The sequence below is a fragment of the Poecile atricapillus genome, chromosome 2 (assembly GCF_030490865.1).
Source record: "Poecile atricapillus isolate bPoeAtr1 chromosome 2, bPoeAtr1.hap1, whole genome shotgun sequence".
Classification (NCBI taxonomy): domain Eukaryota; kingdom Metazoa; phylum Chordata; class Aves; order Passeriformes; family Paridae; genus Poecile; species Poecile atricapillus.
Window position 1 is genome coordinate 344,145 of NC_081250.1, and position 22,816 is coordinate 366,960.

The 22,816-nt window shown below is 50.5% G+C and overlaps 2 protein-coding genes across 3 annotated transcripts; both read left to right on the forward strand.

Moving 5' to 3' along the window:
- The first annotated feature begins 12 nt into the window (after positions 1-12).
- On the forward strand, positions 13-10,655 carry ABCF2 (ATP binding cassette subfamily F member 2). 2 transcript variants are annotated; one of them, XM_058832986.1, is made up of 15 exons: positions 13-151; positions 390-557; positions 2,984-3,196; positions 4,119-4,301; positions 4,601-4,772; positions 4,923-5,018; positions 6,074-6,176; positions 6,259-6,354; positions 6,457-6,576; positions 7,127-7,216; positions 7,445-7,555; positions 7,814-7,876; positions 8,334-8,462; positions 9,255-9,458; positions 10,049-10,655. In XM_058832986.1, the coding sequence occupies exons 2-15, from the start codon at positions 404-406 to the stop codon at positions 10,184-10,186; spliced, it is 1,872 nt and encodes a 623-aa protein (XP_058688969.1). In that variant the 5' UTR covers positions 13-151; positions 390-403; the 3' UTR covers positions 10,187-10,655. The 2 variants fall into 2 exon arrangements, with proteins under 2 accessions (XP_058688969.1, XP_058688970.1); XM_058832987.1 differs by having other exon boundaries at positions 117-250.
- A 2,528-nt stretch (positions 10,656-13,183) lies between these two features.
- Positions 13,184-15,752, forward strand: LOC131576716 (late histone H2B.L4). The gene is made up of 3 exons (XM_058833679.1): positions 13,184-13,207; positions 13,889-13,907; positions 15,124-15,752. The coding sequence occupies exons 1-3, from the start codon at positions 13,184-13,186 to the stop codon at positions 15,480-15,482; spliced, it is 402 nt and encodes a 133-aa protein (XP_058689662.1). The 3' UTR covers positions 15,483-15,752.
- Positions 15,753-22,816: the final 7,064 nt, after the last annotated feature.

Consider the following 22,816-nt stretch of genomic DNA (forward strand, 5'->3'; position numbering starts at 1 on the left):
CGGCGCTCGTGCAGGCTGCGCTCCCCAGGGCCGCGCGCCGCCCGGCGCCGGTGACGCTCCGCGCTGTGATTGGCCGGGGCGCCGAGGGGGCGGGGCGCGCGCACGCGGTCGCGGCGGGGCTGTTGCGACAGAAGGAAAGCGCGAGCGGCCGGTGCGGGCGGGCCCGGGGAGCCGAGAGCGGGGAGCAGCGGGGCAGGGCCGGGGTGGGCGGCGCGCCGTGGGCAGCCCAGCAGGCGGGCGGGAACCCTCGGTAGGAGCCGGCGGCACCGTGTGCTCCGGGCCGGGGCGGACGGCCCGCGGGGCCGCCGGGGCGGGGAACAGAGGCGGGGCGACCCGGGCCGGGCCGGATCGGCGCGGCCTAACGGCGCCTATCGCCCCCTCTGGCGTAGCTCCCACCCGCGCCATGCCCTCCGACTTGGCCAAGAAGAAGGCAGCCAAGAAGAAGGAGGCGGCCAAGGCCCGGCAGCGGCCGCGCCGGGTCCCGGACGAGAACGGTGATGCCGGGACGGAGCCTCAGGAAGTCCGGCCCCCGGAGGCCAACGGCACGGTGCTGCCAGGTGAGAGGGTGCCCGGTGCTGTGGCTGCCCCCAGGCCGGAGGGGCCTGGCCGGCGCCGTTTCGGGCGGGACCGTTTGCGCTCGGCTGAGTCCCGGTTTACGAGTCGCGATATAGATGTTCCGGTGAAACACCTTGGGCACGGCTTGTGCGGGACCGGGCGGCCGCAGTAGTTGCCGTCGGGACCGCTCTGCCTGAGGCAGCGGGACACCCGCGGGCCCGGGGCTCTGCATGGGCCGTGTGTGTGAAGGATGCCCGTGGCCCTCGCTTGAGGCATGGCAGTGTGCAGATGAAGGGGGTTGATGGTGTTTTCCTCCTCTCAGACAGACATCTTGTCTGTATCTTCTGCTGTTTGATGCCCAGAGCTGTTTGAGGGTTTTTGGTTTTTCGTTTCGTTTGGAGTTCTCTTGCCTGCTGCAGAAAGTATTGTAGTGTCTGAATTAATTATCACTGCTATTTGCTCTAACTCTCTGCTCAGCTGTTTTCTCAGAGACGTACCTGTTTTGCAGAAACTAAAAGTCTGCCTCTAAAAGAGTTTTTGTGCCTGTTGGTCATAAAGGCAATGGGGCAGGTAACGCTGACAGAGTGAGAGTTTATTTTGGGCCCTTCCTTTAGCGCACCTGGCGGGCCGCAGGGGTGTTCCAGGCTCAGCCCGCGGGCGCTGTGCCCTGGGCAGTCGGTGCGGGTCGCGGAGCCCCGGGGGCGGAAGGGCCGCTGCTGCCGGGGGTGATGTGAGCGCTGCGGCGGCCGCGGCGCGCTCGGGGCCGCCCAAGCGCCGCCCTCCGCCGGGGCACATTTGCATAGCGCGTCCCTATTGGTGCAGCCCCGAGCGGCGGGCGGGGCTCCGGGAAAGGTCCCGCTTCCCCCGGGGGGCGAGCGGGCTCCTCAGGGACCGGCCCCGCTTCCCCCGGGGGGCGAGCGGGCTCCTCAGGGACCGGCCCCGGCCCCGCTTCCCCCGGGGGGCGAGCGGGCTCCTCAGGGACCGGCCCCGGCCCCGCTTCCCCCGGGGGGCGAGCGGGCTCCTCAGGGACCGGCCCCGGTCCCGCTTCCCCCGGGGGGCGGGCGGGCTCCTCAGGGACCGGCCCCGCTTCCCCCGGGGGGCGAGCGGGCTCCTCAGGGACCGGCCCCGGTCCCGCTTCCCCCGGGGGGCGAGCGGGCTCCTCAGGGACCGGCTCCGGCCCCGGCCCCGCTTCCCCCGGGGGGCGGGCAGGCTCCTCAGGGACCCACCTCGGCCCCAGCAAAGCTCAGGAGTCTCTGGACAGCACTCTCGGGCACAGGGTGGGATGTTTGCGGTGTCTGTGCAGAGCCGGGACTTGGACTCGATGATCGATGTGGGTCCCTTCTGGCTCAGGAGATAATGTGATTCTATGTGGGTCGATACCGGCAGATTTCTTACTGAGCTATTTATGCATCATTGTGATACTCCCTTCCCCATTTTTGCTCACCTGTTTTATTCTTTGTTGTCACTGCTCTATGGCATTGCCCAAAGGGGTCCTGTATCAGTGCCAGTGACGTTTTTTGCTCCTTGGCTCAGGCACATTTGCCATGGTGTTAATAGTGATTTTGCCAGGAGTGCTGGATGCTGACAACCAGGGTGTCATTCCGCAATGGTGTAATCTGAAATCAGGTCTGCCTGCCAAGATCCCCAGTGCCATTGGCTGCTTCAAAGGGCGGCATCTCTCACTGAGGAGTGTAGCTGGCCTGTGACAGAAGGTCAGCATGACAGGAAGGTTGGTGGTGAGGCTCTGGCACAGGTGGCCTGGAGAAGCTGTGGCTGCCCCATTCCTAGAAGTGTCCAAGGCCAGGTTGGACAGGGTTTGGAGCAATCTGCTCTAGTAGAAGGTGTCCTGGCCATGGCAGCAGGTTTGGAATTAAATGCTCTAGAAGATGTAACTCAAACCATTCTAGGATTCTGTGATACTATGATTTGCTTTTACTGTAGTAGGAAACGAAGAGGGGAACATGCAGATGAACATTGTAGCTTCTCAGAAAATTAGTAGGGACTGTTTCAAAGCTGCTGCTGTTTCTCTATTCTCAGCTTTCCCTCCATTTATTTTCTAGTCAGTTTGTTTTCTGGCCAAGCCTTTTCTTAAGCTTTTAGGCAATATTTTTATGCTCTCTGGTCCTTCCTGCAGGGGGAGTTAGTCCCATCACATTTGGAAAACGGCTCACTGTTCTGGCTGCTCACTTGGTTCTGATAGTCCTGTTTTATTTAGATGACACTTAGATATTTTGCTGGTGGAAATTCTCTCTAGACCATATATATCCTCCTGCCCAGCTGAAAAGCTGAGTGTCATTGCACTTGGGTATCCTCAACTCTACTGTAGTAATGGGAGTTGTTTTTGTGGTCCTGGGCCTTTTGGTGCAGGGGCTTATGGCTTCCCTCGTGTTTGTAAATCAGTAACACTTCGGGTGTTCTCTTCACATAGAGGTGGATGCTCTAACAAAGGAGCTGGAGGACTTTGAGTTGAAGAAAGCTGCTGCCCGAGCTGTGACAGGAGTGCTGGCCTCCCACCCCAACAGCACTGATGTGCATATCATCAACCTCTCACTGACCTTTCATGGCCAGGAGCTGCTGAGTGACACCAAACTGGAGCTGAACTCTGGGAGACGCTATGGCCTGATTGGACTCAATGGGATTGGTAAGCTGAGGGGAGGCAGCATGTTTCCGTGGAACTCAGTAAAGGTGTCATGCTGCTGAGAAGCTGGGCAAGTGCAGGTGGGAAGTGCTGGAAACCAGAAGGAGGGCTGTTAGACTGACATGGCTGGGACCCAGCAGTTTCTGTTCTCCCATATCTCCACCCAGGAAGGGGAATTACTAGGATTGCTGATAGAAGTGTGAGATTGTATTCTAGATTTGAACTGTGCTTTTGATCTTGTTTCTGTGGAGAGCTGGGTGAGATGTGTGGGATCTGTTAATCTGCCTGAATCCTGTTTGCCCGAGCAGAGTCAGTAAACCCAATGCTGATGGTGTTGGTCAAAGAACTTGTACTGTATGGAGGAGTAGAAAATGTGTGGTTTGGCCTGGCTAGGAGAGCAACTGTACAGTCCCCAGAGAAAGTGACACTACATTGAGAGATGGACAATATGGGTGTGATGGGAGAAGTGCTAGTAAGATTGACCATGTAGTTTAAGTTTCAGGAAAATCCAGGTTGTTTAGGGATGAGTGCATTACTCGCCTCTGTGTTAGAAGCCTTCAGAATCTGGGATCCTGATACCAGCTGCCAGACCTGGTTAGACAGCAGAAAGTACAACAGAGATAAAGTTCCCCAATTCTGGGCAATGGCTGAAGTGCAGTTGTTTCCAAAAAGCTTCTTCATGTCTCAGTCCTGTTACTGGAGTGGTGAGCCTTAGCTAGGAGCCTGGCCTGTTCTAGCAAGGCAGTGCACTAGGGCAGCAGACTGTGCCTTCAGTTCTTCGGGCCTCTTGGGAAAAAAATTCCCCAGGATTTTCTGAGGTTGGAAAAGGAAGGAATTGCAGTGGGATTTGAGTGTATCTCATCTGTTTCACTGTGACATTGTATCTCACTGAATCCAGGAATTAATTGTGATTTTCTTCGCACAGGGAAATCCATGCTTTTGTCAGCTATTGGGAAGCGAGAAGTGCCCATCCCAGAGCACATTGACATCTATCACCTGACCCGAGAGATGCCTCCCAGTGACAAGACCCCTCTGCAGTGTGTGATGGAGGTGGATACAGAGAGGGCCATGCTGGAGCGAGAAGCGGAACGTTTAGCTCATGAAGATGGTAAAGCTTCTCAGAGTCCCAAGGGATATTTCCTCCATTTTGTTCCCTACGAAAGAAAATTTGGGTTCTCTGGGGAAGTTTTCACATGTTGTGGTACCTGTTTCCCCCAGCTGCCCTACTAATGGGTACGGATGACACTTCTTTGAATGAATTATTCCATGTGGCAGCTTAAGAACTTTCTCAGGCTCGGATATGGAGGGGGCCAAATAGGGGTAAAGCTGAGGGACTGTGAGGTTTCCCAGCTGTGCAGCTGAGAGCCCTTTGTAGGCACAGGTGCTGACCAGCAGGCTCTCTTTCAGCGGAATGTGAGAAACTCCTGGAGTTATACGAACGCCTGGAGGAGCTGGATGCTGATAAGGCAGAAGCACGGGCCTCACGTATCCTTCATGGCTTGGGGTTCACGCCATCCATGCAGAGGAAGAAGCTGAAGGACTTTAGTGGTGGCTGGCGAATGAGGGTGGCTCTTGCTAGGTGAGTGGAATAGTGCCACCTGCCTCCCATGAGAATGTGTGCCTGCTCAAGAATGCAGAGCCACAGACGGTTCTAAGAACTCAGAGCAGAGTTGAGAGGCTTTGGGTCACCTACACTTACCCTGTGCTGTCATCTCCCCTCTCCTTGCAGAGCGCTTTTCATTCGGCCTTTCATGCTGCTGCTTGATGAGCCCACAAACCACCTTGACCTGGATGCCTGTGTGTGGTTGGAGGAAGAGCTGAAAACGTAAGCATGGAGGAGTTTGCTGCTTCTGTGGGTTGTGCTTTTCTGCTTTTCAGCATGTGAGCATGAACATCTTGTCAGCATGTAAGCAAGTTCTGCAGGAGTAACTGTGTAGCTCTTGTGGGTGCATAACTGTGTTCCAGTACCAGTGACACCTTCTGCTTGCTGCTGTGTCAGATTCTTTGATGCAAGGGTAAATAATTTAATTCCCTGTCTCCCTGGCACTGAAGAAATGAGAGATGTTGGTTTGTACTCCCAGGTTAAAGGTGCTTCCTTGAAAGCCAGGACTGTACCAGCCTGTGTACCAGCATTGTTTACCATACCAGTAGTGTGAGCTTTCCAGACCTGGCTCCCAGCTCATTTTTCTGCCCACCATTTCTCTGTTTGCACAGAACTGTAGTATTTGAGTGTGTTGGTTTCATCTTTTGCTAGTGTGTGAGGTGACTGGTTTTCATAACAAAGGTATAATGTTAAGGTGTAAGGCAAAAAGCTTAGGAACAGTTAGGAAGCTCAGGTAATGGCATGTGCATTAAAAGAACTGTATTGAGAGAAGGGCTTTGCCTTTGCAGAGGTTTTTCCATCAGCTCAATCAGTTGAATCTTTTGCATCCTTGCTTTATAAGTGAGGTACTTTAGAAAAGAACTTTGAACTTCTTTTGGGGAGGCTTTAACACTTTGTTGTATAGATTTGGAGTGGAGCCAGATGATGCAGTGTGCATAATGGATGGAAATCTGTACTGAAAGGAAAGTAAGCAGCAATGGTTGCAGCTTCTTAGAAATGTGATGCCAGTGGAGTCAGCTGTGTCAGTGACACAAGTCACCTGCCACACAGGCAGCCAGCTCTGGGCTTTTTGTGATAACAGACAAAGACTATGTAATGGTGCAGGGTGTTTTACTACAGTGAAAATTGTTGGCAGGATTTACTCACTGCAGTTGGTTGTAGCTGCTTTACTGCTGATTTCCCAGAGCATGCATATAAAGCCTTTGTCACTATCAGAGCCAATGAACAGGATTTGTTTTCCCAATTTAGTATCTAATTAAACTTACCTGGTACCACAGGTTCAAGCGGATCCTTGTGCTGATATCCCATTCCCAGGATTTCCTGAATGGCGTCTGCACCAACATCATCCACATGCACAACCGCAAGCTGAAGTACTACACAGTGAGTAAACAGAGCCCCATGTAACCAGCAGAAACAGGGGCTGTTGTCTGGGCACATCTGATGTTCCATGCTCTCTTTCCAGGGAAATTATGATCAGTATGTAAAGACACGCTTAGAACTAGAAGAAAATCAAATGAAGCGATTCCACTGGGAGCAAGATCAGATTGCTCATATGAAGGTACCTGCCTAGTTGCATGAGCACCTTCCTACGCTTTTAGTGGGTGTCCCTTCCCCTTGTCAACCTTATGACTGTGACTTTTGGCTAACTCTTTCTCTGCAGAATTACATTGCACGATTTGGCCATGGCAGTGCGAAGCTGGCTAGGCAAGCTCAGAGCAAGGAGAAGACCCTTCAAAAAATGATGGCTTCTGGCTTGACAGAGAGAGTTGTGAATGATAAGGTAGGATCAGACATGGGGTTGCATCTAGAGATCTGTATTTGAAACGTGGACTGCAGGAGTAGAAGGGTCTTCATCAGACAGCAGGAATGGCTGACAGAGCTGGTAGCAAGAACAAGATACCCTTCCTGATGCCAAGGATCCCTGTACTCAGCACAGAGTAATGCTGAAAAATGAGAAGAGGAGGAGGAATTTTCTAGGGGAGGGAAGTGGAGTTGTCATATAAATAAGGCTATTTTGCAGATACAGAAATCAGAAAGGAATGCCTAAGGCTCACAGGAGATGGGAGAGGATTCTCAGTGCAGCTTTCATTTGTGTAAAGAGTACAAACCTTTTGTTTCAAAGGGAAAGAAATGGGGATTCGTTAGCCAGCAGATGAGCTTGAAAGCAGCTCATCAGAATAAATATGAGTGAGTTGCAAAAAGGGCTTATAAAAAGTCAATCTGGTGCCTTGGTCTGCAGCTGATGTTGTTAGAGAGATATGGTTATACTGGAATGACTGGGCTGTTGTGTGTTCCGGGGTGTCTCACAGGTGGATATTCTGTGTTAACAGACTTTATCATTCTACTTTCCATCCTGTGGGAAAATTCCCCCTCCTGTCATCATGGTGCAGAATGTCAGTTTCAGATACACCAAGGATGGGGTAAGTATGGGAGTATGCATGCAGAGATCACTTGTATTTCCTGCATTGTTTGGGATTGGGAGACTTTTGGCTGATCTTCCTGAGGGGGCTGCAGTATATGACTAATGGAGCAAAGTTCTTGGCAGTGCTAATGCTAGGCCTGCTGGGGACAGAGCATTACAGCTGCAGTGGAGAGGTTCTGGAGAGTACTGGAAAGGCGTAATGTTTCATGGTGTTTGTGGTTTGCAGCCATGGATCTATAATAACCTGGAGTTTGGGATTGACCTGGATACTCGTGTAGCTCTTGTTGGACCCAATGGAGCTGGAAAGTCAACACTGCTGAAACTGCTCACAGGAGAGGTTTGTTCCATACATTGTCTACCCTGCTCTGGGCCTTTACTTTCGGGAGAGTCTTCAACAAATTGCACTTGTTTGCTAGAACACTCTGGTCAGGCCATAGAAGTCCTATGGTCTTGTTGAAACATAGGTCTTTTTGTCTCATATTACCTGCTCAGACTGCCTCCCCTGTGCCAGGCTAGAGATGGCTGGATTCTGTATTTCCAGCATACTGCAAGAGGAGAGATTTCCTGATGAAATGATTTTATCTTCCCCTTCTAGCTGCTGCCCACAGATGGGATGATTCGCAAGCACTCGCATGTGAAGATCGGTAGATATCACCAGGTACTCCCTACAGCAGCCTCTAGGGACAGGGAACGCTGAGGAAAAAGCTTTTAGGAATGAGGAACCTTGGCCCTCTAGTTCTGCTTCTAAGGCCTCTCCCACTGCTGCCTTTCTGTGTCTGGAGATGGGAGAAAGGAACTGTTCCATGGAATGGTCTCCAGCTCATGTTCTTACCCTGCAAAGAGGTTGGCTGTGGTCCTTCCTGCTCAGTCTCCCACCAGATCTGATTGCCTTGTCTCTGGTGGTAGACAAGCCTCCTATTCTGAAGTTAGTAGTCTTGTTCCTGAAATGGAAATTATTCCCTGCTAGCTCAGCACAGAGGCTATCCTGTGGGTGGGATTACTGGCTGCTGTGTTGTGCCGCTCACCTGGTAGCAGAGGGCTGCAAGGGGGGCAGTGCTTACGGCCATGCAGTGGTTGGCCTGCACAGACTGAAGCTGACTTCTCTTCTCTGTCAGCACTTGCAAGAGCAGTTGGACTTAGACCTCTCGCCCCTGGAGTACATGCTGAAATGCTACCCAGAAATCAAGGAGAAGGAGGAGATGAGGAAAATCATTGGTAGATATGGTCTGACAGGGAAACAGCAGGTGAGTATAAGCTGTTGAGTTGCGCTTTGTTCATTAGGGGAGTAGAGGTTCTGTGTCCTGACAGTGTGATAAAGTATGCAGCATGGCACACTGCAGCATCAAAATGCTTTTTCCATCTCTGACTTTGCACCTGGAGAAAAGAAATAACTCACAGGTCATTGGAAGTTTCTTTGGATCACAGCAATGTGTGGGTTGGAAGGGGTGACCCCCTCAGACTCCAGGTGAAAAGAAAGCAAGTTCTGTTATAGTGCTAGACCTGAGCAAGTTTTAATTACAATTGGAAGTATTTTGCTTCTCTCCTATTTCAGAGAGGAATATCAGGCAGAAGTGCTAGAAGATTCTCAGCTGTTTGTAGGGTCCACTTGGTTCAGACAAGAGAGTGGGCTCACCTACAGTGCTCTAAGTCCAAGCCTGACGTGCTCCTGTATGAGACACATCCCATGTGTGACAGTTGCCCGCATCGCTGCAGTTCAGTGTTGATTTTTACACTGGTTTTGCCCATTGCAGAAGTTGAGAGTAGTTTGATGTTGTGTCAGTGAATACAAGGCAATTAATTGTCTTTACACACCTTTGGCACAAGCTGGGCTTTGCTGTGTACAGTCCTTGAGAAGCCCCTGGAATTCCCTTCTTCCCTAGGTGGGAGAAGGTTAGTGTAGGTTTAAGGCTGACTGAACATTTGCCTTCTTGTGTCATGGAGCAGCTGGGAGCCCAAGGTGAGACCCAAATGGTTTGGGTCAGGGTGGCAGGCTGTCCGGTCACTGCAGAGCTGCAAGCCATGTGTGTGTTGGGCAGGTGAGCCCCATCAGGAACCTCTCTGATGGGCAGAAGTGCCGTGTGTGCTTTGCCTGGCTGGCCTGGCAGAACCCTCACATGCTCTTCCTGGATGAGCCCACCAACCACCTGGACATAGAAACCATAGATGCACTGGCAGATGCTATCAATGAGTTTGAAGGAGGAATGATGCTTGTCAGCCATGACTTCAGACTCATCCAGCAGGTAAGGACAGCTGTGAGTTTTATCAGATCCCCTTTTTAACATTTTAGTAATTAAAACAAAGTGTTTTCAACTGACTGGCTCTTACTTGTGTCAAAAAGATGGGTGAGTGGAAAAAAAAGAATCATAATTCCCTTTCTGTGTTAAACAATTACTGAGGTGGCCCAGGAAAACATTAGGTACTTAAAATAAAATAAAAACCACCACAAATATCAAGTGTTGATCTGTCAGCTATAGCTTTGCCTGCAAGTTCAGGTATGATTTTATTTTTCACTGCCATAGATACAAGTAGTTCAGGTCAATAACTACTTTCAATTACCAGTTTAGCAAGAAAGTCTTTTCATCTTAGTCCATGAACAAAATCAGAAGTATAGAGGGGCCTAGGATTTTCAGTTCTAAAAATCTTGTATAAATTATGCGGAAAACGCCAGGGAAAATGTTCCCCTCTAGATACTTTGGTAGTCTAAATGTTATCAAACTTTTCTTGCCAGACCTTTTACTTCAGATAGTAGTTTTTAGTTAACTTTATAATTTTGTACTGCAAACCTCTCTCCTCGTCTGCCTCCTCTTCCTCCTTGTGTGTTTGCTCTCAGGTGGCACAGGAGATCTGGGTCTGTGAGAAGCAGACAATCACCAAGTGGCAAGGGGACATCCTGGCCTACAAGGAGCATCTCAAGTCGAAGCTGGTGGATGAGGACCCCCAGCTCACCAAACGGACCCACAACGTGTGAGCTGAGAGCCTCCAGCCCGTGTTGTCCATGGGGCTGGCGGTGGCCACGCGACTCGCCTGCCCGCTAGCAGGAGGGGAACTGCTGCTCCCTCTGGCTGTGTTCTAGGATTGCTGCAATACTGCTTCCCTTCGACTTGCCTTGCACCTCTATGTCTGGACAGAGCTGTTCTCTCCTCATCTGGCTACGTTTGGGCAACTCTTCCCTTATTTAGACAATGTCCCATCTGAGCCAGGCCTTGGAATCTGTTGGCTTTGGGTCACGACTGTGGCCGTCGGGGTGTCCAAGCTGCAGTGATACGCAAGTGGAAACCCCAGCCCAGCTTCTCCTGCCTTTTCCTTCCCAATTTCTGCTTCAGTTTAGATTCTTCACTTCAAACTCCTCTGGCCTTGGTTTGTTTTTAACTATTATTTAACAGTGTAATTAACAGATCTGCCCAAGAATCCATCAGTCAATAAAGAGAGAAAAGCAATCTTGTCTTGTTTGTGAGCCATGGTAGTTGTGCTGAGCTTTGAGTGAGATCAGCCCTTCCTGCTAAATTTGTAGTTCCTCAGTACAACCAAAGCTGTGGCTGGAACTTAAGAGCTGTGAAGTGGTGAGTACTGAGCTGTGGAGGCAGTCAGCAGGGTCCTCACACCTGGGGCACCTCTGCTGAGCCAGACTGACCACTGCATTTCCAGTGAGTCACAGAACAAGCCACAGATACTTCTGTTGTAGGCAGTGGCAGACACAACTTTAAAGTGTTCTGAAGATCGGTGTTAGAGACAGAACATACATCTATGGAACACCAGTGTGTGTTCTCACCAACACAGTGGCTCGGGTGTGGCATTTTGCTTCACCTTGATTTGTCTAATGAGACTCAATAACATAGGAATTTTGGACTATGAATTAGTTCCTTGTTCCTTGCAGGTTTAGCTAAAGACTAATCAACTGAAGTTTCTTTTATTTTTGTTCTCAGTAGCAGATTTTTGGAAAAGTTGGTGTTCAGACCTCACCCTGAGCCACAGAAGCTTGAATAAAATACATATTTAATTTACTATACTAAAGAGAAAGGTAGGTAGCAAATGGAACTTAATAGCGTTTTTTCATCATGAGTCACCATTTTAATTATTTCTGACACATGAGAGTGGCAGCACTGCTCACAGAAAAGGTTCATGTAGCCCAGCAGCCCATCCAGCAGCACAAGTTGCTGGGTGAATGGGAGGACAGGACAAACAAATGAGTTGTGCTCCCATGCAGTGCATTCTTTGTTGCCAACTCATTGGCTTTGACTTTTTGAGGAGTATTTCCTTCTTTTCCTTTCCCAAAGGGCCCATCCGAGTTGTGACTGCTGCTGTGGAAGCACTGAGTGTCATCCATAGGACAAATGTCACAACACAAACTGCTTCCAGTACATCAAGTATAACCTTCAGGTTTTTCACTGATTCCAGCAATGATGTGAGAGGAGAAAAATAATATGTTTTCTGGGGAAATAATGCAATTAGTATAAGTGCTTCCAAGTTAGTTCCGCAAGAAAGGTCTAGAGGGCAGTAAATGCCACTTGGATGAATATCTCACAGTGGAGGACTTGGAAGTTATCAGGTAGAGCAAGGGAGTGAAAACTGACAGGAAAGTGATTACGTGAAAGATTGATCAGTGAAGTTAAACAATAATAAATTAATAATAATTAATCAAGTTAAACAATAATAGATTAACACACATCTGTTTGTTCTGCTCTCTAGCTGTAGGAAGTAGTGCTGGTGAGTTGGAAAAGGTGAAGTAGCTCAGAATGGTGGGGTCAGAGTCCTGACTGAAGCAAGAGCCATTTGTCCTATGCCTCTTTTCCTTACCAAAGATTTGGCAACAGTCTGTTTCACCACATTACAGGTACCCCGTTTATTACAGGGTAATAAACACAGGATACAATCTTACACTGAGTTCTTTGGGAATGGTAAATCCTGAGAATGGCCTGTGGACGCTGGGATGAGGGCCAGCACAACGGGCAGTGGTTGGAGTGGTATTGTAGCTCGTGGAGCCAAGAACAGCACTGTTACCTTTCTGCTGCTGCAGAGAGAGGAACTTTTCAGATGCAGCCACGTCTCTGATGTGTGAAAAAGAACCACAGATACATGTTTAAAGCAAAAGCAGCTGTAGCTGCACTAGGGGTCGCAGTGGGTGAGGATTTGTGAAATGGAATCTATAAATGTGCTTTATCAGCCTTGATTTAACCTTGATTTGTTCTGTGGTGACAGTTTGTTGGGCTGTGCTGAAGCAGCTGTGGCAGACAGATGTCCTGGAACACTGATATCAGAGACAGCCACAAGCTGGGACTTTCAGCTGAGAATTTTCTGGTTTTGCAGAAAAGCAAAACTATCAATAAATTACAAGAATTGCTCCTTAGTTGCTGGGATGGTAATTTCTGTAAAAGAAGTGACCCAGCACCTGCACAGTCACACTTGCCTGTTATCCAAAAGGAAAGTTGGCTCTAACACAGCCACAACCAGAAGTGGCAGGTGCAGGCTTGTGGAATTCCTTTTGTGTGTGTGCTGCAAGTAGATCCATGCACCACAAACCAGCAGCAGGATAAGTCAGGCCAGCACACAGCAGTGTGTACAGCCTCTAGCACATGCAGACCAGGGAAGCAGATGGGAATTCTCCAGACCTGAGAGTTCAAAGCTGACTGTGCTGCTCAGTGGATGAGCTTCCACCCTTGGTGCCTAAAGGCTCCCTGTGTCTAATGCTGAGTGACCAGTTGCTGCTACTTCACCAGTGGGCTCCCTTCCAGCTAAATAGTTCTTTTTAGAAAAGACAGCTGTGTGTTTATCACTGTGTAAAGTCATGTATCACAAACAGGGTGGCAGCTGGGACAGGACACAACAGCCCCCAGCTCCTTCAGCACAAGAGTCCCTTCCTGTGTGAGCTGGGACCAAGATAACACATCTCCCATTGCAAGGAGGGTGGTGGAATGTCCCTCAGAGGGGGAGGGACTGTACTGTTCCCTGTACTGTTCCTAGACAACACATGGCCCCTTACGAAGCACAAGTGGTGATGTCCCCTGCTACTCACTCCCAGTATTAGTCACTCCTGTTTCAAGAAGATCCCACTACCACATATCTTCACAAGCCCATTCTCCTTCACAAATACACTGACATGGCCATTCCAGCCTGTACTGCCTGATCATTAATGTTTCAGTTTCTGGGAGCAAGAATCTCGCTGTGTCACTGACCCCCCTTGCCACTGTGACAGTTGTTTGCAGTAGGGGAGGGTGATCGGGTGCCTCCCCATGAACACAGGCTGAGAATAAAACAATTCAGCAAAACACTGTGGGCTGCACAAGCAGTAGCAGAATCACTGACTGATGAGTAGGTCTCCCAAGCTCACTCTTTGGAAGATATGATTTGCTCAGGGTGTGCCAGTGTGATGTGTGTACGTGAGCAGGAGACTCCACATGGGAGCACAGAGACCCCGGTGTGTTCCATCACCAAACAAGCATACTGGTCCCCTTTTATGAAATGGCTGTAGTGGTGTCCACTGAAAGGCTTCCTTTTCTCTCCAAAGCACAGAAAACTCTTGTTCACGTGTCTGATGTGTTGCTCCATGTTTTTCCTGGCTAAGCCTAAATCCTGTGTCACATTTACCCCCATTAGTGTAATCAATGGTTTCCAAGACAGATCAAATCCACACTTTGTGTGTCAGCCCTCCACTGTGTGCCCCCTGACATTCTAGGCTCTGTTGTATGCAGCAGGTGGGATCCCAAGAGCAGGCTAAGGAGCAGGGGAAGTTTGGCTGGTAGGGTTTTGTTTACAGTGTTTACAGATGCCATTGTTTCATCTCGGGACCAATGCTTCCTGCAGTTACTGGGTTTCCCCTGGTGGCATTACGTGTTCCATAGCACAGATGTGACTCCATTTGATTCTGGAGTACCTAGAGTACTCCAATCCACAGCCTTCCACCAAAGCAAGATCCCTTCCTTCACCAAACCCCTTTTGGACCTGGGAATGGCTCTTTGGTAATTCTGTCCCCTGTAAATCAGATGCTTTTGCTCTTGCCCTTCTTTGCCCAGGTTACACTCAAACTTCTCGGGTCTGAAAGTTTAGCTGCTTCTGTCACTTCCAAGCTCCTCTGAGGCCAGCTGCTTTTTGTTTAGTGCAAAGTGGAACCATCAGCCACAGGTGTGTGCTTGTCCTGCTCCTTGGGGGCCACAGCTGAGGCAGGTTGGGCTCTGCTGCCTGTGCTACATAAACAGCCCCACAGGACTTGCTGGTTGCTCTCTTGGAGGTTAAGATGAGCTCAGAACTTCTGAAGAGAGATGGAAATCCTGCTGCTTCTGGGGAAAAAAGATCTAAGAGGAAGCTTAAGGGAAAGGAAGTGTTTTCAGTCTACATTTACAAAGTACTGAAGCAGGTGAATAAATGTTTCTTTTCTGCTAGAAGCTGCTTTGTATATAATGTAACTTTCACCTGTTGTGTCTTAACACCATAAAGAGTAAGGAAGAAAAATCTGAGTTTCTAGAGAGATGGGGAAAGAAAAAAAAGTGTAAGTGTGGGTACAGGAGAACCCCAGCTGAAGCTTAGAAGTTGAGGGGGAGGATTGTAGTAGAGATGAATCTAGAGTAGAAAATATTTCCTGGAGGGAACATGTTCTGATGCTTAGCTCTGACTGAAGAAGTAATTTCATGGAAGTCAGTATAGTAGAAACAGCTGCTTCTGGCCCTGTGAGGAGGTGTCTGGTGATTTTTGATGGAGAGGTGAGAGCATTTTTAGAAGTGTCCATGTGTTTTCTGGGCCACAGTTGTCAGCAGGAGCCTGTAGATAGGACTTGGAGACTGATTTCCACCCCTCCCAGCCGTGTTTTTCATGGGGATTGTGGGGAGGCTTCTGCCAGTGTGATGTCCAAGCTCCTGTAGCATTATGGGAGCCTATCCTGAGTTTAAAGCGGCCCATGATTTGAAAACCTTAAAGGGTGGCAGCTGCAGGTACTTTTGGAGTTGGAGTGCCCTGTGTGGGATGAGGAATGGCTCTCCCATTCCTTACAGGGTGATGGGTATGTGGGATTGAGACAGTGTTTGGTTCCCATTTGGCAGGTGCACCCTGACCTCGCCATCTCCTCCAAGGCCATGAGCATCATGAACTCCTTTGTCAATGACATGTTTGAGCACCTGGCCTCGGAGGCCTCGCGCCTGGCGCAGTACAGCCACCGTGCCACCATCAGCAGCTGCGAGGTGCAGGCGGCCGTCAGGCTCCTGCTGCCCGGCCAGCTGGCCCAGCACGCCGTCTCCGAGGGCACCAAGGCCGTCAGCAAGTACACCAGCAGCAAGTGACCACCAGGGAAACCAGCCCAGGGCCAGCTCCTTCTCCTACAGGAGTTGGTCTTATTCAACGGAAAAAGCCAAACCTCCTGTTGCCTGCCTGCAAATAAAAAATGCATAAAAACGCAGAACGTGTCTTCAATCTTTGCATCACAAATTGTGAGGCAGTTTAAACTCTGGCCATGGGGATTGTTTGGTAGGGCTGGAAGAACAGCTGCTGTTTGAAAACCACCACATGCAACCAGAAGCAGGGACCACAGGGCATGCCTGGGGAAAGCTGGGGTTATTATGGGAAGCATATTGGGTTCTCTGAAGTTCTCCAAACTATGGCTTTCAGATTCCTGACTGCTAAAAACTTCTGCTACCTTGGACTTTCCTGCTGTTTTTCAACTGCTTCCTAACTGTGGTGGGTCTTTCTGCCCAAGTTATCAGTTTATGCTGGCCAGAGGAGATGATAAATCTCCTTGGGTCAGTGGGATGAAGCTAGCACTGGGTAAAGGGTTTTTCTGAAGTGTTTATAAACTATTTTCAAAGCTGTTGTTCTTTGATTGATTTGGTTTGCTTTTTTCTGGTGGGCTGTGGGAATTAGGGTTTTTTCTTGTTAGTTGTTTTTGTTTTCTTGTTTGGTTTGTGATTTTTTTTTTCATCTGGTGAAAACTTTCTCCTTTTCTGGGAGAGGCAGAACTGAAGCAAAATGAGCTTCACTGCTAGGAAAACCAAATGGTTTTCTTTCTAGACATGTGGCCATCATCTCTACTTGTTTCCAGTGTCTTTAAAGAGAGCTTTATCTTGCAGGGCTCTAAACTGTGCTGGGACTGGGTGTTGTGTGTTCTGCCTTGGGCCATCATATTAATGACTGGCCCTCACTGCCTTTCCTCGTATCCCCAGGTGCTTCTTACAGGAGGGATCCAGGGCTCTGAAGGGAACATGAGCAAGTTCAGCCTGTCCACGTGGAGCCTGGGCAACCTACAGGGCTGAGTGTTGTGCCCAGGGCCATGAGCCTGTGTGGATGGCTTGGCTGCCCTGTAAGCACAGCACTGTCCTGGGATGTGTGGGGCTGTCCTGGATCCCTGCACAGAGGGTCTGTGGTGGAGTGAAGCACACTCCATGTTCTGGGTGGAGATCACAGAACAGTTTCAGCTGAAAGGGATGTAAAGCCCATCCAGGCCCACCTCCCTGTCACAGGCAGGAGCATCTTCCACTAGACCAGGCTGCTCCAAGCTCTGTCCAACCTGACCTTGAATGCCTGGGCATCTATAACTTCTCAGGACAACCTGTTCCAGTGCCTTTAGCCAGCCTCACAGTGGGACTGGATGCCTGGTTCCAACATCTTCACAGCCAGTATCAGGAGTACCAGGAGGAACCAGCACTGTGTTAAGTTCCAAGGTGACAGTAAGTGGGGAAATCCTGGATTTCACCAGTTTGTGAGGTGCTGCTGAGTCTCATGAGCTGTGGAGCTGTGACAGATGCTGATCTCTGATGGGGGTCAGCCTGGCTCCACAGTGGGCCAGACAAGATGTATGTGATGCTTCTAGGGAGAGTACAGGAGGCAGCAGCTCTGAGCATTGTGCCTTCAGCTCCATCCCTGCTCCTACAGAGGTGGGGCTGGCTGGGGGAGGGAGTGAAGGGGCTGTACTGGGTGCTCTGTTTCCTTTCGACTGTAGGAGGGCATTGAAGAGTGATCTCTTCATTGTGTCTGGCCTGCAAGCCAGAACTGGCCTTGAGCAGAGGCGTGGGCTGCACTTCTTTTCCTCCCTCTAGCTGTTGTGGTGGCTGTGCTGGGAGGAGAGGCTGTGTGGCTGGTACGAGAGGCAGAGCAGCTGCAGGGATCCCCAGCTCCATGCATGGGTGGGAGGCAGGCCTGGGAGAGTCCAGCCAAAGAGTGGGAGTCATCTCCCTGTTTGAATCTGTTCTATTGCTCGTGTATCTGTGCTTGTGTTCTGATCCACCTAAGATGAGGAGAGGCAAGTTTTGCCTTGATCCATAATTGTGGAAAAGAACAAGGTTCTAAACATATCTGAAAGTGAGATTGAAACATAAATGAGGGTAGATGGTGGAATACAAAGTGATTTCCTTCCTCCTTCATAAAGGAGGAAAGCAAAGGAAATAGAAAAGAAGGAAAATGCCAAGAATAATTATGAAAAGCACAGGGAAGGGGTGAGCACCACCATGGGTCAGAGCTGGCTTATAGAGTGCAATGGGGGAGATCTATGTTGGGTGTGATGAGTCTTCCCCTGGTGAAGTCCCTCTGAGAGCTGGCAAGCAATCCAGAGAGGGAGCAGAGCCCTGGCAGCCGGGCCAGCGGGGTGGTGGGAGCATGAAAAGCCTCACAGGAACAGCCAGGAAAGACTTTGACACTTTGTAGGTTTTGCAGCCCCTGTTAGGTACTTGCTTAGGTGCATGTTGAAAGTGACAACATTACAGCCACCTCCCAGCAACAGCAGGTGTGTGGAGATCTTCATCCTTGCTCGGTTAAATTTCACTCGCTGTTCCTTAGTGCCTGCCGAAGTTTGCCTGAAGGATGAAGAGTTTATTACTTGGTTGCCTGATGTATCACCTCCGAGCTCTTTCAATGACCTTCAAAGAGGCTGACTCATTTTCTAAAATAAAGCAGTTTCTGTTCGTTGTTGGAGGGAGCTCGAAACTTTAACTTAAAAACCTTTATCTTTGAGGAGGCAGTGGAGAAACATTCCTAACTTCACTCGTTCACTGCATCTTAGTCCCCTTTCCAGCAGCTCTCGGAGCTGCGGGGTGTGCAGCCGTGCTCTCCGAGGGATGGGAATGCTGAGGAGCAGCCTGGAGCTGCAGTTCTCCTCCTGCCCTGGAGATGGGTCCCTCTGACTACCTGATCTCAGATGCAGTTCTGCGGCATGAGCAGGAGCCCCGGTACCGGCTCGGAGCAGCTGCCTGGAGACCGTGATCTTCCTCCCCCGGTACCCGGCTGTCTCGGCAGGTGCCGGGCTGGCTGTGTGGATAAGGTGCTGATTGATGGTCAGGTGAGTGGCTGTCTCCTGCAGATGTCTGATGGAGCATCGAGCACCGGCCGAGCCCCACAGGAGAAAGGATTTAAAGGTGCAGGTGCCTGATTCTCCAATACTCCACTTTTGCGTCCTGCTTTGTGTCACACCCTCCCATTTCCCCACCCCCAAAAAAGACTTGAAGAGCGGAGTTGGAGATTGGCCTCAGGTCCCTCTTACCAGGTCCCCGCCTTTCCCCAGAGATGTGACAGGTAATGCACTAGGGCTGAGGGGCAGAAGGAGGAGGTTTCTCTCGGAATGAGGGAGTTGTGCACTGATCCTGCCGACACTGCCCCTTTCACATTTCCCATATGGGGAGTGGGTTCATCTCTTGCTGTGCAAGGATCCTGCTGCTCGTTTCCCCAGAGCAAATCCCGCTGGAGCTTTCCCAGGATGCCTGCACGGGATGTCATACAGGGTTGCCTTTTCCTGAGGGTTCACCCTGTGTTTAGCTGATGAGCTTTGGTGAGGGCCATGCCTCAACTCAGCTCTGCTCCACTTCAGACTGGGCTTGCAACTCCAGTGAGATCTGGGCAAAGTTGCTTTTAGGCTCTGCTGCCCAGTGGGGAGTCACAGGGCACCGGTCACCGTGAGAACAACTGAGAGCACTCAGGTTACACAAAAAGCAAAACTTGGAGCCAGTGCAGGCTCTCTTCCAAAATGTCTTGTCCTTGCTCCATGTGAGTCTTTGTCCAGGTCTGCCTGTGTCTTCACAAGTCTCACAGCAAGTTTTTAGTGCTGCAACACTGCAGCACTGTTGTTTGGCATGTCCCTGGCCCCACACCTATGTTCTGTCTTAAGTTATGCATGTCTGTGGGCTAAAACATTTTATTTTTTTATTTGTCCTTTCTTCAACCTCTCAAAAAGAGCACTACAGTGCTTAATGAGCATTCATGAAAATATTACCAATGCCTGTGTTCCGTTTTCCTTTCTGTGAGAGCAATGGCTCAAGAGTACATGCTCTTTCACTCCCATGGAGGAGAAGCAGAGCATCCCTGAGGTCTGTTATGAGTGGAGCAGGTTTGAGGGGAGGGAGCTTTTTGGGCAGTGGAGGCTGGCAGCAGTGTGCAGACCTGTGTGTATTCTTCTTCCCATGTTGTGTCCCTTAGCAGCCGTGTTGCCAGGTGGCTGCTCCGGTGCCTCATTAGACGCTGTTCCAAATAGAGGCAGGAGCAGTTCAGCACATGGAGGAAAATGAGCTGGTGATGGATAGCCCTGGTGGTGCCAAAGCTGTTAAAATATGAACTTGTGATGTACAGCTGGGGTTCCAGAGGTGGCCTCTCATCCTCTCTGTGCTCAACTGCTAGTGTGTGGGGATGGTGCTGGTCTGTGTCACTTCCCTTCTCCAGTTAGTCTGAGGTTGGCTCTGAGTTGTCTCTGAGTGCTGGCAGCTTGTGGTGGCCTTAGAATCCCTATGTGGAGGAAAGGAGAGAGCAGATGATCAAGGGTCAGGCAGGCACTCCCCCATCAGCAGATGCACTGTTGTTTGAAGCTCTGTCATCCCTGATATTGCCAGTGATGTAATGGGACCAAGTGTCCATGGCATCCTCGGAGCTGTCTCTATCTTTGTTCTCCCCAGCAAGGGTTGCTACAAATAGTTTGTTTCCTTGTTTTTTTTTCTCTCTTTTCATGCTCTGTGTGCTCTGGATTCCTGGATGTAACCAACAATAATGCTACTTTCTTCCTCTCCCCTGCTCAGGGTTGTGCTTGGGGGTATGGGAGGTATCCAGACTAAGTGAAAAAGTAAATCTTATGTTGTAATCATAACTTCCAGGGCCATACAAAGGGGGTCAGGAGTTATCCTTGGTCTCATCCTTGTCCTCTCCCTGTGTGGCCCTGTATTACCTGATGGGAGAGGCAGAAAGACCTGCAGTCTGGTGAGGTGCTACCTGACGTGGTGCCTGGGAGCTGCTCTGAGGCTGGAGGTCGCTGGGATGGGGACAAAAGGTGTGTTCTCACATAAACAATGTGGATCAGCCTGGGCTTAAGGCAGGTACCGGTGGTTTGGCCTCCAAGGAAGAGGAGGAGGACACTTCCATGTGGCCCCACGCAGGGTGTGGGGCTGGAGAAGACGATGACATGGGCAGAGTGGCCCCATGAGGAATGGCTGCTGCAGGCCACACGCCGTTTTCCCATTAGTGAGTGTTTAGTTCAGCGTTTTAAATAATTGTGTCCTCGGAATGATATTTAAAATCCATTTGGGAGGCAATGAGGCGGGAAAGTGCCTGTGCCATTGTGATGACGCTGCGCAGGCCGTGCCACACATGCATATTACAAACTCGTTACAGGCTCGTTTCCACGCATGCTGCTCCCTCCCCACACAACCTCTGAGGCTCTGAACGCATCTCCCCCACCATGGCTGCAGTGCTTGGCCCTATGGAGACGTTTATTTGACAAGATAGACATGGTGTCCTGTGGGGTGAGAGAAAAGGCACAGCCAGGCCAGGGCAGCTGGACACTGTCTGTGGCAATAGAGGTGTGTGGGGCGTGCCTGGTGATGTTTTTATAACAGAACTGTTGTGCAGGAGTCCTGGCCTTCACCTGTGGTCACTTTCTGACCAGCCCTTGGACTTGTGTCACTGCAGGTTCCTGACACCGAAGCCCCAGGGCTTTCAGCTGCTGTGCTCTGGACACCACTGGAGGAGTTGTGCCAGCTGTCCTAGGCTGGCTCTGAAGCTGAGGACAAGCCTGTGTTCCTGAATGTCCATGGGAGATGCTGAGCTGGAGGGACCAGGTGCGAGGGAGCTGAGGGAGCAGCAGCAGCGTCAGCAGCGCTTCTGTGGGGACTGGTTGGGGCTGGTAGGGAGAGTGGCCTCGCTGCTCTCTCTGTTCCTCTCTGACTGCTGTGTGGGCACCCTCTGCTGTCCCCTCCAGCCATGCAGGATAGAAATCATACGTGGGAGGACAAGGCTCCTGATGCCACTTTACCTTTGTCCTGCTGGCCCTGGTGGTGTGAGCAGTATTCAGGCCATATCCTCTACCTCCTGAGCATCTTCAGGCCCTCCTAGCCAGGGTCCCAGCTCTGGCTTTTCTCAGTGCTACCTTGTGACCAAACATTAGTGGGATGAGGATGAAAGCCCCAGGTGTACTTAAGGACGTGTTGGATTCTGACATTTCTGTCTCTTGCTCAGTGTCCCAGCTGGCTGCTCTTCTGGATGGGAAATGGATGGCTCTGACACCCTTCTCTGTGCCTGCAGCTGAGGGCTCTCAGTGCCCTCAGTGTCCCTGTGGACTTTCCTACTTGGTATCTGTGGGTGCTGGGCTTGGAGATGCTGAAGATGGCTGCTTGTGTTTTGTGGGTTTGGGTTTTTTTTCGTGTTTGTTTTCTTGGCTTTTTGGGGGGGGGGGGGGTTTGTTGTTGTTGTTGGGTTTTTTGTTTGTAGTTTTGGGTTGGTTGGTTTGCTTGAAGTGGTTTGAGATATTTTGTTGTTGTTGTTAGCTGTGGGAATGGGAGAAAATGTCCAGGGTAGCTGGTACAGTCAGGAACATCCAGACCCAGGTCTGTGAAATGCTGAGTGTGAAGACACTGCCTGCCCTCAGCCAGCATGCAGGGGGTAATGGAGCCTGGGCCATAACCTGCAGCCAGGGCGTTCCTCCCAGGGGCCTTTCCTGGATGGCCTTGGCTGTATGAACAGTGCTGAGTGTAAGGGCTTAGTTTGGGATTCTGTTCCAGAGCCCATAGCTGGGGGAGAACGATGGTGTTGGTTCCAGTGGTAGGAACAGCACGAGTTGTAAAGACAGGTTAGAGAGGAACTGAGAGTTCTTGGTTTCTCCTTTTCCTCATCTCTTAGGGAATCTAGGCTTCCTGTACTCGAAGATCCCAAACTCAGGGCTGTTGCTCTGGGCCCCTCGCCTGGCTGGAGAAGACTCTGTGAAGCTTGGATGTGGATTCCACAGTGGAGCTGGAGATACAGCCACTGCATCCTTCAGGAAAACAAAGTGTTCCCAGTCCAGCACCAGTGGAATGCTGCAGGTGTTCACTGGCACAGAGCATCTGTGCTGTGGCAACAGGAATGTTTGGCATGATCCCAGTCCTGGGACTGGTTCGTGGATGCTCTTCAGCTTCAAGGTTCTTACGTAACTGTTTTCTCTGCAATGGAAACAGCTGCCAGAAGGAACACAAGCAAAGTCTGGCTCCCTGTTTGGCCAGCACCTCCAGCCACACCACAAGGAACTTGATCACAGTTTGGGAGCAATGTGACAGGATAACCTGTGTTGTACAAGCTGCTTTTCTCAGGGCTCACCTCTCTGTCCTTCTGTATCCTGCCCAGCCCCGTGGGGCTGATTCCCAGAGCAGTGTGTGGTACTTGTGAGGGTCTTTTCGTCCCT